Source organism: Eucyclogobius newberryi, unplaced genomic scaffold, assembly GCF_026437365.1.
Source record: "Eucyclogobius newberryi isolate DKJ021-1_F unplaced genomic scaffold, fEucNew1.0.hap1 SCAF_5, whole genome shotgun sequence".
Lineage (NCBI taxonomy): Eukaryota > Metazoa > Chordata > Actinopteri > Gobiiformes > Gobiidae > Eucyclogobius > Eucyclogobius newberryi.
Window position 1 is genome coordinate 9,170,701 of NW_027316167.1, and position 14,823 is coordinate 9,185,523.

A 14,823-nucleotide genomic window follows, 5' to 3' on the forward strand; every position below is an offset into this window, starting at 1 on the left:
ATTCTCTCTTTAAGTTAATCCCCCCCTGAGGAGAAACATTATACAAACGGCACAAAGCTGAAAGTGAAAAAGAACAAATGAACAGCAGCGTCGAATAGAATAGAAAATGAAGTTTGAAAATAAGTGCATTATGACTGTAACTTGTCCTCATTACTGCCTCGTGTAACTCATTACTGCCTCGTGTAACTCATTACTGCCTCGTGTAACTCATTACTGCCTCGTGTAACTCATTACTGCCTCGTGTAACTCATTACTGCCTCGTGTAACTCATTACTGCCTCGTGTGACTCATTACTGCCCCGTGTGGTGGCGGACGGTGCGCGCTCGTTCTACCTATGGCCATGAAGTCCTCGTAGTCCCAGGCCTGCAGCTGCGCCAGGGGCCCGCTGTACAGCAGCAATCCGTCCGCCACGTCCGTGATGAAATCCAGCGACACGTGGCTCTCGAAGCAGGGCATCATGGGAGGAAACCAGGCGTATCCGTTGCCGTGGAAACTGTGCTTGTTCTGCTGGCACTCGGGCCCTTCGAACTGCGCCGGGCACTGGCACCTACGGGCAGAAGGAGGAAAAAGCAACAACAAAAAAACTGTGAATTGGTAAATGGAAAGAACACCGGATCCTGGAGATGTTTGACCCATATTTGACGGACGGGTTGAGACGGGCGGGCCGGGGGTGGGTGGGTGGGGGGGGAATACTCTGATCATCTCCATCTCTCTAATCTTCTGTACTACGGTTCATTCTTTCAAGCGCCTTCACTCCCGGATCCAGAGCCGTGTAGTCGTTTTCCCCGCACAGACAGCCTTCCCTTTGGCCATCTCTGTGTGTGCGATGCAGATGTGCTCATTAGTGCGAAAGAAAAAGAAAAAACACAGGGAGAATCTCCGACATCTCTCTCTCTCTCTCTCTCTCTCCCCCGTTCTCTCAGCACTCATTTGTTCTTCTGCTCCCAGTCACAGATATACTTTTTCCGGCTCCCGTCGTTAATAAATGTTAGCGGAATTTGGCAGAAGTGGAAATCTGTGTTTTACATTTCCAGCTTTGAAAGACGTGTTTTGGTCGTGTTTTGGGGAATTGAATAATTGAGCCGTAACACGCGCGGATCGCTATTTTACGGGTTTGTTCGTTGTAAAAAAAACAACAAAAAAAACAGCTTTATTGATCTTAAAGGCAGGTATGGACGATTTTTCGGCGATTTGAGAACGCAGGTGGAAGTGCGCATGTGCACTCCCCCATGCGGACTGATACAACACACACGTGCGTTTGTTTATTAGCGCAACGGAGCGCATCACATCGCTCGTCTCCCGTAGATTTCTGTCCACTTCTGCGTCAGCTCGAACTGTCTTTCTCCGTCTTCATTTTGCCCCGTACACTGAGGGAACTATATTATGATAGATCCATGCGCTTAGGCACGCGGAAACGTGGGGACGAGCCTGACGCGGCTGCAGGTGAGCGGTAGGTGCATCTTATGATTGATACGTGGCAGGACAAATGATTTATCCACGCCACGAGGAAATATGACAAAAAATTTGCTGAAAAAAATTGTCCATACCACCTTTAAACAGATTAAAAATAGAAGCGGGTTTTTTAACTTCCTGTTCATTGTAGCTAGTAATGCATTCTAATTCACCTCTTTTGATTCTTTATGCCTATTTTTGTTTGTTTTCAGTTTTTTTTTTCCAATAATTGCAAGTACAGAGTAATGGGTGGAGATAAGGGGTAGGTGAAACGGTCATTTTTCTGGACACTAAAGCCTTTAATGCAGGACAATACAGTATCACTTGATCATGAATGATTCAAACGATGATGTAAGAGCATTATAACACGGTTAAAAGCTCATAAAAGTCTATTTTACATCATTTGCCCCGTTTAGTGACTTGATATGGTCAGATTAACAGACTAAGAGACTGATATTGGCTTTATACGTTTCTCAGTGTCAGAAGAGCCATAAGATGTGCACGGAGGAAAAGTAAACGAGTTATACGTATTAAATATCATTGGATTCTAGTTATTGAGGCTTCTATAGCCGCTGACACTGAGGACGTGCTATATCAGCGGCGGTGGCTCAGTTTGTAGAGCCGTTTGCCCCCTAACTTGAAGGTTCTACGGCAATACTGAGTGCCCATGTGCCCTTCAGCAAGACGTTTCACCAGCCCTGCCCCCAATGTTTGCATGTTTACGTCATAAGGCGCTGGTACAGCTGGCAGCCCGGTGTAAACGCTCTCTCGTCTTTCTCACACTTATTGTGCTTTATCTCCTATATTTTGTAAATATAGTTAGTATATTTTTTCTATTTTACTGTACGATAGGGACACGCGCTGGAATAGTTTTTTAATTCAACTGTTTTTGACTTTTTTCGGCTGGATTTGAGCGTTTTTCGTTGCGTTCGTTGTGTTGTTGTGACGTGAGCTAGCTCCGAGCGAGCCCACCAGCCCCCCTCGCCCCCTCCGGCCGCGCCAAAGTACGGCGTGTCGTCGGTACACGTTTATATACACGTTTATATGAAAGAGGAACTTCACGAACGATCGGGACACGCACTGGAATCGCTTTAAATTAACTTGTTTTGACTTTACTCGGCTGGATTGAGTGTTTTCGTCGTGTCGTTGCGATGTGTCTTGGCTCTGAGTCCCCCGGCTCCGGCCCCGCCCCCCGGCTCCGGCCCCGCCCCCCGGCTCCGGCCCCGCCCCCCGGCCGGCGCCGTACCGCGTTTCCACAAAGGAGGAACTCATGCAACTGCGGAGAACAGTCGTCTTACCCGGAGATCGTCACGTTATCCCGTCGCAATACTGACCTAACCTAATATTGATGTGCAATTCTGTCATATGTGCAATTGCTGTTGGAATTCATGTGCAATTCATGTGCAATTACTGTGAAATTCATGTGCAATCTATGTGCTGTCGTGACACATATTCATGTGCAATTACTGTCGGGATCACATGCAATGGTATTTATGTATTTATTTGTCTATGGGAGTTTTTATTTATTTATAGGAGATCTTCTACTGAAAGTGTTTTTCAGACTTCCTATAAGTGATCTGTTCTTCTGTATCTACCTCTGTATCTACCTGCGTTGCACCAATGAAATTTCCCCATGTGGGACAATAAAGGAATATCTTATCTTATCTTATCTTATGAGAGACGCGTGAGAGTGAATTAGTGACTGAATCTTGGATAGAAAGAACTAAGTGAACCACCAAAAGTAAAGATAAATCAAAATGAAAAATAAATAAATACAAGAAGCCAATTGTGAAACGCCTTAATAATTGCATCTTATTAATAATTCTAATCATTTGTGGCAGGTGCAATCATTTAAAAATGAATGTAACAAAACTGACAAACACAGGTATTCGGTCATATTTCTGGGATATTTGCAGTTAACTTTATGTTGAGTTGTATACCGTATTTTTCGGACTATAAGTGGCACCTTTTTTCATAGTTTTGGCCGGGGTGCGACTTATACTTATATTTATACTTATATACTTATACTTATACTCTGGAACGACTTATATGTGATATTATTTGTTATTTTCACACTTGCAACCCTATTTCATACTCCAGTGCGACTTATATATGTTTTTTTCTTCTCTATTATGCACTTTTTGGCTGGTACGACTTATACTCCGGAAAATACGGTAGTTAATTCTCAACCTACACATTAGGAGGCACATTTTTACTTCAATTTTCTCTTCCAAAACTAACAATTTTCACGAAAGATATGAATTAATGTCAGCCACCCTTAAGAGTAGAGCGTGGACACCTAAGATTTGGGCATTTTAAGATCATTTAACGACACAAACAACAAATAAACACAGCGTACAGTCACAGAAAAGTACACCGCACGTACAGTACACTTTTCTTTCTTGATTGGTCTGCAAGAAAAGTTTGTAATCGTTTGTATTACATTATGCATCTCCAATGAATTCGTCTTTTCCATCCTTCATAACCCGTCATAGCGTTTCAGCTGTGATTCTTCGCTGGAACCGAATGAAAGTGTATTTAAAAAAAAAAATCAAAATTAAATCAAAATTCAATATGCTGGTCGGGACCAATTATGAAATATACAAATTGCCTCGGCAGCCCGCTCACAGCTTGAAGGTATTTCTCCCAGGCATCTGCTCTGCATCGGTTAAGTTTGTTTCTGGTCGGTGGATGTTATTCACACTCCAGCTGCCTCCTTCCATATTTAGCTTGTGGTGATAATGCATGGCCACACACGGAGAGTACATACAAAAGCCATTCCTCATCCAAACGCCGCGCCTTTCGCTTGTTTCTCTGCCAGCGCCGCCACAAATCAGGATGAAAACAGAAGAAACGGGAAGAACAAAAAGCCCGAGACGACACGGGCCTTATCAGAAGACGTGTGTGTGGAGTGTGAGTAAGTTTACAGGGGGGGAAAGAGGGGGAGGAAGAGAGGGAGAGAGGGAGAGGGAGGAAGAAAGGGAGGAGGAGAAAGAGAGAAATAGAAAGAAGCAGAGAAATTGAGAGAGAGAGGAAGAGCGGGAGAGAAAGAGAGGGACAGGGAGAAAGAGAGAGGGAAGGAGAGAGAGAGAGGGGAAGAGGGAGAGAGGAAGAAGGAGGGAGAGAGAGAGAGGAAGAGGGAGGGAGAGAGAGAGAGGGAAAGAGGGAGAGAGGAAGAGGGAGGGAGAGAGAGAGGGAAAGAGGGAGAAAGAGAGATAAAGAGAGCAAAAGAGAGAGAGAGAAAGAGTCTGATACTTAAACCGCAATGAATAAAAATATGTATTTTTGGGTACATTTTAGTTTGAACGACATAATACTGTCCAAAAATATGATCGCAACACTCAAAAAAACAAAAACAAAACACTTAGGCTGAGCAAAATAATATGTCTGTTTGCCGTAACCCGACCGACCCGGTATAAAGCCGACTGAAAAAAAAAACAGCATTTTGTTAAAAAAAACTGCAAATTATTTTATTTTTCAAATATTTCTCCAACTCACTGACCGGTCTATCCTAAAGCGCCGTGTAAAATAGCGCTGGTAAACCTTTCTTTCGTCCCAAGGGACAAATAACGCATTGCGCAACGCATGTGCGTCTTCATTTTCGGTCCTCCATATGCTTCTATAGATCAGAACAGATCATGCAGGAGGGAACCTATATGTATTTTACACATTGATTTGGCTCTGTCAGTGCCACTGGCCTGGCCACCGCTCATGTCTGCGTCATGGTGTGGTTTCGACCTGCGCTGACCTGAGCATTCTGGGAGGGAAACCCGCCCAGCAGCGTCATCACAACAAACATGGCGGCGCCCGTGGTTCCCCCCGCTCGCCTTCGCTACCAAAATAAAGGATAACAGCGTACAAAAGGTCAATTGAAATATCTTAAAATTGGGAGATTTAGATCGAGACGTTTTCCGTCATTGACTGTTGGACTGTTGACCACCCTGGTGGTCACTCCGGGTCAAAAAATGGCAAAATTAGGAAGGTTTTACCTACCGACCGACCCACTTGAAAAATGTTGGGTCGGGTTACAGCAAACAGTTTGCAGTTACAATTTATGTGGGGTAGCCTTATACTTTATTATTTCATCAATATCACCAATGTACACTAAACTCAGGCTCTTCTTATTTGCTTTTTAGTTTCACTATTTGTGTCGCAGTTCGTTTTCCTTTCCTCTCTCTCTCTTCCTTTCATAATCTTTCTTTTCTTTCATGATCTACATATTACACACACATACGCGCACACACACACACACAGACGCACACGCAAACACACACACACGCGCACACGCACACATCAGTATTACACGGAGCACACGTGTCACGTACAGTACACGAGTATAATAAAGCTGGGCGTATCACTACACTGCGACGCATGAGCAGACAAGCAAATGGGAAAAATGTAAACCACGGCGCGCTGCAGAGAGACTTCTGCAGAGAGACTTATTGACACCTTCCTCGAGTGCGTGTACGACATCTACGGGATTTACATTCTGTCGTGTTGCGCTTAATTCTCATGACAATCTGAGTTTAGCCTCCGATGCTCGTGCGCCCGCAATCCTCTTAAGGCAGCTTTGTTTTGCTCATTTCACCGTCTGTGGGGAATTGTGTTTGTTAACATGGGCCCGGGGAAGTATAATCCCACTGTCGCGCCGCAAATCCCATTAATAATAATCCCGGAGTTTTGATTATCTGCGTGTTCTTTCAATCTTCAGTTTGTGCGTATTGTGTTAGGGTCGCGTACGCCGGAGTCTTAAGTTCTGTCTGACTTATCGCAATCGTGGTTGAGGATTCGACAATATTTTTACAGTAGTATTTGCATGTACTGTACATAACTGAGAATAAAGGTGGAAATATTTGGGAATATGTTCTTTCCACAGCATTTGACCCATCTTTCAAGGTAAGGCAAGTTTAGTCCATGTTTAGTCCTGACTCTGGCACCAGCAGGAGGCCGGTCCATGTTTAGTCCTGACTCTGGCACCAGCAGGAGGCCGGTCCATGTTTAGTCCTGACTCTGGCACCAGCAGGAGGCCGGTCCATGTTTAGTCCTGACTCTGGCACCAGCAGGAGGCCGGTCCATGTTTAGTCCTGACTCTGGCACCAGCAGGAGGCCGGTCCATGTTTAGTCCTGACTCTGGCACCAGCAGGAGGCCGGTCCATGTTTAGTCCTGACTCTGGCACCAGCAGGAGGCCGGTCCATGTTTAGTCCTGACTCTGGCACCAGCAGGAGGCCGGTCCATGTTTAGTCCTGACTCTAGCACCAGCAGGAGGCCGGTCCCTGAGGTCCTCAGAGTCTGAGATGGTTCATATGGCACTAACATGTCTGAGATGTACTTTGGTGCTAGGCCATGGAGAGACTTGAGCTGCTTTAAAGTCTCTTCTCTGAGCCACAGGGAGCCAGTGCAGAGACCTGAGAACAGGACTAATGTGATCATACTTCCTGGTTCTAGTCAGGACCCGAGCAGCAGCGTTCTGGATGTACTGCAGCTGTTTTACAGCTCGTTTGGAGAGGCCAGTGAGCAGGCCGTTACAGTAGTCTAATCTACTGGAGACAAACGCATGGATAAGTCTCTTTTTTTGATGGTAAAAAGCTGCTGATGTTATTGATTTGATGTGGTTGTTAAAGTTCAAGTCTGAGTCCATTATTACCCCCAGATTTCTAACTTGGTTTGTAGGTTTTAGAGTGAGACTCTGGAGGTGATCGCTAACACTTTCTCTTTGTTTCTTTGGGCCAAAGACGATTATTTCAGTCTTGTCTGAGTTCAGCTGGAGAAAGTCGTTTTGCATCCACAAACTGATCTGTTGGATGCAGTGAATCTACTGGTCCATATTCACCTGCCGACAGTGAAACATAGATCTGACTCGTCTGCATCATTGTGATCATTTCACATTTCACTGCGTATCAACTGACCTAACGGCATGTAGAGGTTAAACAGAAGGGGTCCCAGGACTGACCCTTGGGGCTCCCCACAGTCACCAGCATTTACAGTGGTCCAAAGAGTGCAGCAGTACTTTTCATTCTTTCTATCCATCATTATGTTTTATTTCATGTAAATGATTTATTGTCAACTTGCTTCAATGGTGATTGACATATATTGTATATATATAGTATCATAATGAACATTCCCATGATTAGAAAGGGGGGGAAAAAAACACAATAATTGTATTTGTCTCTCTCTTTTTAACATAATTCGGTTTTATGATCTACCACTTCTACTTCTCATATCTTAGTCGTCACCAAAGCCATTTTAGCCATTTCACTGTTTCAGCCAAATATGGAAAATGCATTTTTATATAGCGCTTTTCCACTTTTTAGGCATTCACAGCGACTTACTGTGTGGAATAACTCACACACACACGTCCACGCAGCAGTGAGGGAGCGGGAATCCTCCACATTATCAGTAACTATACATTTGTTTCACAGAGCGCTGTAGTCGACGGAGAATCAGACACCTTGTTCTCCATCAGCGATCTAAAGCTCCCGTCTCAGGCAGAGATTGGGAGCGTGGGCCTGGCAGCGTGTGCGACAGCGACCGCTGCGCTGCTTGTCATCTATTTAGCTCCCGCTCGTCACGAAGAGCGCGCTCCACACTCTCCCCGTTCCAGGCACACGCCGCACCTCGTGTTTCAGAGATAGCGCCCTGACAAATCCAGCCGTTGTTTGCGCTCTTGTATAATAAAAGAACCACGAAAAAACATCAGATTATTTTCCCATCACAGCCCTCCCTGCCAGTCACAAACAATTACTTATTTCAACATCTCACCGACTTTTTATTTCTTGTGTTTTGCGGTGTGTTGTGAAAAAATGCATCTAAATAAGACGACCATCGTATATTACTGCCTAATGTGTAATAATATGCATTTTAGTGACTCATGTAGTGACATCACTGAATCCCCTTTCTCACTCAGGGTTCTAAATCGGGCACGGGACCTTTAACTTGAAAATTGTGTGTACGCTTTAAATGTCATTCCAATTAAGCGATAATTAAAGGGCCGTACCTGATGTCTTAAAATGTAAAAAAAATAAAAACTGGTTGCAGCGCTCTACATGAATTGCTCGATCCTCTAACAAGTTGTAGCATCTTAATTATTCAACGGACTGAGTTTATGAGCTCTGTTCACGATGTTCCAAGGCCAGAGCGAGTTTTGCCTTCAAAGGTAAAGCTGACTGATAAAAAACTAACATGCTAAAAGCGCACGTTTAACACAATTAAAATTGTACTTATTTTCACCATAAGAGCATCTTTTACAACATTCCTGTAACAAAAAAACATCAACATAAAAGTACAAATTAAATATTTATTGTATTTTTGTATTATTTTCATGTTTTTTTTCTGTATCAGTTAAGTTTACAATTACTTAACTCTTCTTTTTGTTTGTAAAACACATTAATAAAGGGGATTGAATTGAATAATGCAATGCAGAATGAATTGCCGGCATTAATATTTAATATTTGGTGTTTGCAGTGATGCCAGTGTCATAAACCTATACTGTCAATAAAACCCACAGTATTCACACATATTTCAATGGCCTTTTGACCAGGTTTTTGTGTTAATAGTTCACCCATGAAAGCCCATTGCAGTAAATCCATTTGAGATATTTTACAAAACACAGTCCTTATAATTAAATATAAATCCGATCTTGCATCCAGCGTATCTCCGATTTGGCCACCACAGAGCAAGCCAAACTCTCTATGCCTAATTAGAACTGGTGAGGCTTTGCCATTATGTGTTTGTGTTGTAATCCTGGGATTATGTGCAGCCAGTAGTCGCGCCGTGGTCCAGAGCCGTGCCACATTTCATGCCTTCTGCGGCCAGCCACACTCAAATCGTTTTTTCGTTTTTCGTCATTTGGGTGATTCCAGATTTAGACATGCATTTGAAGTGGTCAAGCATGGAATACCGGCAGCACCAGCTGTCTCTGCCACGACCTGATGTACAAAGTGCACCAGCTCGTCTTCAAGGTATTCTGAGTGCGGACGTAGAGACCGAAAAACACGGAAGCAAATGAAGAAATACAGAGCATCGTGGGGAATAAAGTAGCACAGTGCAGTGTTTACCATATTTGACGCATTATATGTCGCACTTTTTTACATACTTTGGTCGGGGTGCGACTTATACTCCAGAGCAGGGGTGGGAAATAATTTTCCTCCATGGGCCGTATTCGAATACAGGCAAGTAGCGGAGGGCCAGAAAAAAAAAATATATATATATATATCAAAAATATATATATATCACTTTTCTGTCAAATATAGGCTATTTGAATCTATTATTTAATTCCTTTCGCGCCATATTTATTAAGGATACAAGTGCAGACAGATACCTAAGGGAAATAAAATATATATATATATATATATATATTACTTGGCATGTTTGCCCACCCCTGCTCCAGAGCGACTTATGTGATATTATTTGTTATTTTCACATGACAACCACAAGAGGGCGCTATATGCTCTCAGCGACGCAGAAGAAGAATCTGCACTTCCTCTTCCTCTGGAGTTTGTGGAGTTGTTTAGAAGTGACACAGAGGAAGAAGAATTCAATGGATTTAGTGATTTGGGGTAAAACTGATGCTTTGGTAAACTTGTTAGCATGTTCTTTATGCTATAGTTATCTGAATAACTGTTCATATGTTACGTTAACATACCAGACACTTACCACAGTTCTGTCTGTGCCTCATGTAGCTGAAGGTGTTAGCGTTAGCATACGTCATGTAGCTGAAGGTGTTAGCGTTAGCATACGTACACCTATTCACCATGTTCTCTCATCTGTTATTATTTCAAACTGCATTTCAAGATGAAATGTCTGTTCCTATTTTTCCCTTCTCTATTATGTATTTTTTGGCTGGTGCGACTTATACTCCGGAAAATACGGTACATCAGAGCAAATGGGACAAGGACGGACTTCTCTGTAAACTATGCATGTTCTCCCCGTGTCCGTATAGGCTTCCTCTGGGCATTCCGGTTTAACCCAAAAACCCAAAACGTATGCACAGAAGGCACAATCTTGGATGGGCCGACCTCCTGACAGGTTGTGCCCTGGTGCTTTGAAGTATAGTCCAAATGCAAACCACGTTCCATCTGGGGGAAATGAAGTGTAGTTTAAAATTAGTCCTCCGAAAATGTGTGTAAATATGTACAAACAAATATGTTAGTTGGTAAGTAAGGCCAGACTCTACAGGCAAAACGTATTATTCTTTTTTGTTGTGTTTTTTGGTCAGTTTTTTCTCTCAATATAGAACTTTTACCTGGAAACAAGAACATTGTCCAGGTGTTTTACAGTTGTATTTAATCAGCCTGTATCCATACTTTTCTATTAAACAATTCTATTTAAAATTGTAACTTCAACGGCTGTTTTCTCAAAAAGATCAGCCCTTAAAGTGGCCCCAACAAACACCAAACTTTACAATCTCATACTTTTTCGATGATTCGTACTGAAGGATATGCGGATATTTAACTCTAAGCCTGATTTTTAAAGTGAGGATATATATTTGAAGTTTTAAGCCAATTTACATCGGCAAAATTAAGCAAAGGATTTAAACCTGGCTCAATACAGTTATCATTCTTAATCATATTCTTTATTAATGCTCATGGCCATATGGTACAAAGCACAACCACAAATATGTGTCCATATATATGTCCTAATTCAAATATGTGCAATTTTGGCATTTTTTTTACACATTAAATCCCTCAAATGTATATGGGAAAAAAAAAAAAAAACATGTTGAAAACTCTTAAGTTTCAAAATGACATTTGTTTTCCTGTTCGCCTGCAGAGTCTGGCCTGAATGACATGTGGGATACATCTTACTCTCATCTACCGTATGTACTAGTTCACACTGTACTTAGAAGTCTACACTACACTCTTTGAATGTCTTTTCCCATTTGTCTCCTCAGTCCCATTCATATACAGTACATGGCCTTGTATTGTGTCAGAGAGTATCGTGTCTTGCAGCTTAAATACCGAAAGTGTTGGAAACTTTAACAGAGAATCGTTCAATCTAAACCCGGCGATTGGTCCGGTATTGTCCACTTTTGCAAAATACATGCCCAGTTTAATATGTCATTAGGTCTTCACAATGTCCAGTTACAAAACTAAACTATGCACGAGTGTCCTTCAGCGTCTTCACTTGGATTTCATCACATTTTCAAGCTGTGAATACCGGCGTGTAAGTGCCTGTTTCAATGCTGCTTTAAACTTCTTCAGAAAAGAAGACTGAAATACTTTTGTACACCAGTTTGCTTCAGTAATATCAAAGAATTTCTGCAAACACCGATCGTTTTACCAGCAGCGTTATTGTCGATACTTCTATATCTATAACGACAACCACTCAATAATTCAACCCATGAGCAACCTTCATCCATCACACAAAAAACATATTATACACGGTACTATTACATTATGGTTACCGTGACAACATGACATTCAGGTATCTACTTTGGTATTCAGGTATTCAGGTATCTACTTTGAGAAATGAGAGATTACACATTCAAGCAGTGCCGATGTGTTTGCCGTAACTATTTCTTTACAGTTTCAGGATTGTTATAGTCAAACAAACAGCTGAATTTGTGGATGGGTAAAATCATTTAAAAAAATATAGCGTACCTGTAAAAAGACAAGACAGTCATTTACCACATGTTTAACTACGCAAAATTTTATATATTAACGCTGTTGTCAGTCTGTCTTCGTTCAAAGGGGTAAATAAAGCCCTCCAAAAGGTAACACCAATCTCTTTCTGTCAATAATAGTGTTTTAGCCTCTGCAGTGCCTCCAGAGTCAGTGTTTAGAGCTGCTATGTCTGGCATTTACCACTAACAACCACAGCTCTCAGCTATGTGTCATTCAAGGGCTGGGAAATATGAAACAAATAAAAATAAATAAAGCTTTTTTTTTTGATTGATCGATCTCAATTTTCAAAGTAAAAATGGCTTTTGGTGATGATTTCATGAACGTAAACGATACAGACTTTTAATCCGTGCCATTTAACACGCATAATATTCAAATGTCTTCCTCCAAAGTCTGACCTCTGCTCAAAATTCCCACGAATCGACTGTGATCGACCTCTTGATTCAAAAACCCTCCCGACCCATCGACGATTTCACGTGACTCGATCTTGAGCTGTCGGTGTTTCGATCCATTGCCCGGCCCTACCTGCTCTTTCAGAAAAACACAGCAAGGTTTCGCGTCGGTTTAAGTACACACTTGTCGATATCGAAACCTCAAAAACGCGATATCGAAGCTTTTGCTGGAACCAGTGTCGGTACGGGTACGACACTAATGAAGGGTATATTTCCTCACAACTATATTTTCTTCCCTTCTACTTATTAAGCATCCCTTGCTTCAAACATCAGTACAAATGTGTGTCATGGCAACAAATTCGTATATATACAAACTTGTCCAAGAATATTGAGTATGGTAGATCCCAGAATAGAAAAGGTACTGGAAAAACCGTTGAATCTCTCCCCGTCGAATGTCCATTTCACATTGGCGGTATCGTTCAATTTGACAAGCCCAACCTTTTACCCCCCCAAGGTCCACACCGATGCCCCCGAGAGTTCGAGGGGCCACCGTTTTGGACGCGCTCAGCCAGCAGCGTGAAGGATTGGCAGTTAGTTTCATCATAGGACTCGGCGAAGCCCATGTGCAGCTGGGATGAAAGCGTACGTTTGCACGATGGTGTTGGAATTAATTCGTTGCAAAGAACCCCTCACTTTCACCATTAGCGATCATAGCCCAAGGAAATAGAAGGAATCAGAGCGTATTACATTTGGTTAAACAGGGTCATCTGTCTGCGGCGCCACTGGAAGCACCGGGGAGGCCGCTGCATCGTTACTCGGCTTAAAAACACAGAATAGTAGAACAGTAGAATAAATATGACCTCGTTTGGACGGTTTTCTTTGGAAATGTTCCGGTTTTTTGCTCAGCTTTTCTCATTTAAGGGTTTTAAAAGCGAATGGTATCGTTGCTAGGTGCGCCACCTCAGCATCTTTTTCACAAAACTGACCAAGATGTGAGTTCACGGTCTGGAGAAGCAAGATAAGTAAAAAGCAAGAGGACGTATTTCCGTATGAGGACGATTAAGTTGTCTTTTTTCTACTGCAGGTCTTCATTCTGCCCATGTGTTTCCTGGTCCTTCTTTGTACGTACAAGTGTTGAAAAACCCTGATTTTAACTGCTACGAAATCTAAACTAAATACCTATTTGAACCTGCAATAGAATGAGCAATCTCAATGTTATTTTATAAGTACTTTAAGTGGACATAGTGAACAAAGATGACATATATAACAAAGTACTCATTCGGATGCAACGATAATAGCGGTAAAGTGGCTAAGCGGCTAGCAATTAGGGATGCAATGCTAACGTTTTGTCATGATTCGATGAAGGGTCACTATATGAAAGTTTGGAGTATTGTAGGTGGCTTCTCCACTGCCAAGAATCTTACACAGTGCTGCTTTAAAGTATGCAAGAATGACATAAATAGGCCTTTGAATTTAAGGTTAACTTTACTTCATCAGATGAATGGAAGTGATTGAATTTTGCTTCTAAAATTGTCATTCTGGGACTTTATACTGCGGCCTGGATGATCCCCCAATTGACAGTGATGTGACTTTTATATCAAGTGTTGTATGAAGCTTTTCCTTTAGTATCGACGTTGAGAGTGACATTGTTAAATTGTAAAGTAGAGTCTAAACCAACAAAAAAGTGCAAAAAAAACAATATCTGACCATACCTCCAAAACATCTACATTGATCTGTTTTACAATCAATCCAACAACCTCATGCTACAAGTGACATTTTTGCTTACATTTTCATATGAAGATTTGTTGCTATTCGTGGAGGGATGAAAAATGGCGTAAGTGTCGTAGGTTCCACTCCCGACAATTTGCTGCATGTCCTCCCTTCTCGCTCATCCCCCATTTCTCACTGTACTTTACCTGTCACTGACGTCTACGAGCAACAAAATCTTAAATAAAAAATAAAAATAAATGAAAAATGGCATAAAGAAGAAAAAATACAAACACACACAGACAAAAAACAACAAAAAACTGTGAAATGTGTTATTTTGCAACCGTGGAAAGGCCAAGCTGTTACGGCCTGTCAGGCACGACAGCGATGTAAACTGAACGTTATGAGGCCCAATGCGCCGCAATCTCAGGCCCCTGACATTTTAAACGTGAGGAATGGAGTCAAGCGCTTCTCTGGAACAATGAGCGATACACGAGAAAGCAAAGACAGAAGGTCATGTTTGGAAATCGCTGTGTTTGCTTCAGATATCTGTGCTAACATTTATCAGGCTGACACCTCGCAATTTACAAAACATACCGTATAAAAGGACATCAACGACGTTTCACTTGTTTCTTTTCTTTCAATAGATCTA

General features: G+C 42.1%; 1 protein-coding gene across 1 annotated transcript in view; it reads right to left on the minus strand.

The window, feature by feature from the left end:
- The window catches only part of LOC140381576 (neural-cadherin), a 466,796-nt gene that overhangs the window by 132,570 nt on the left and 319,403 nt on the right, over positions 1 to 14,823 (minus strand). The window contains exon 27 of the mRNA XM_072465639.1: positions 333 to 547. Coding sequence (XP_072321740.1) covers positions 333 to 547 — 215 coding nt within the window. The remainder of the gene's footprint in view (positions 1 to 332; positions 548 to 14,823) is intronic.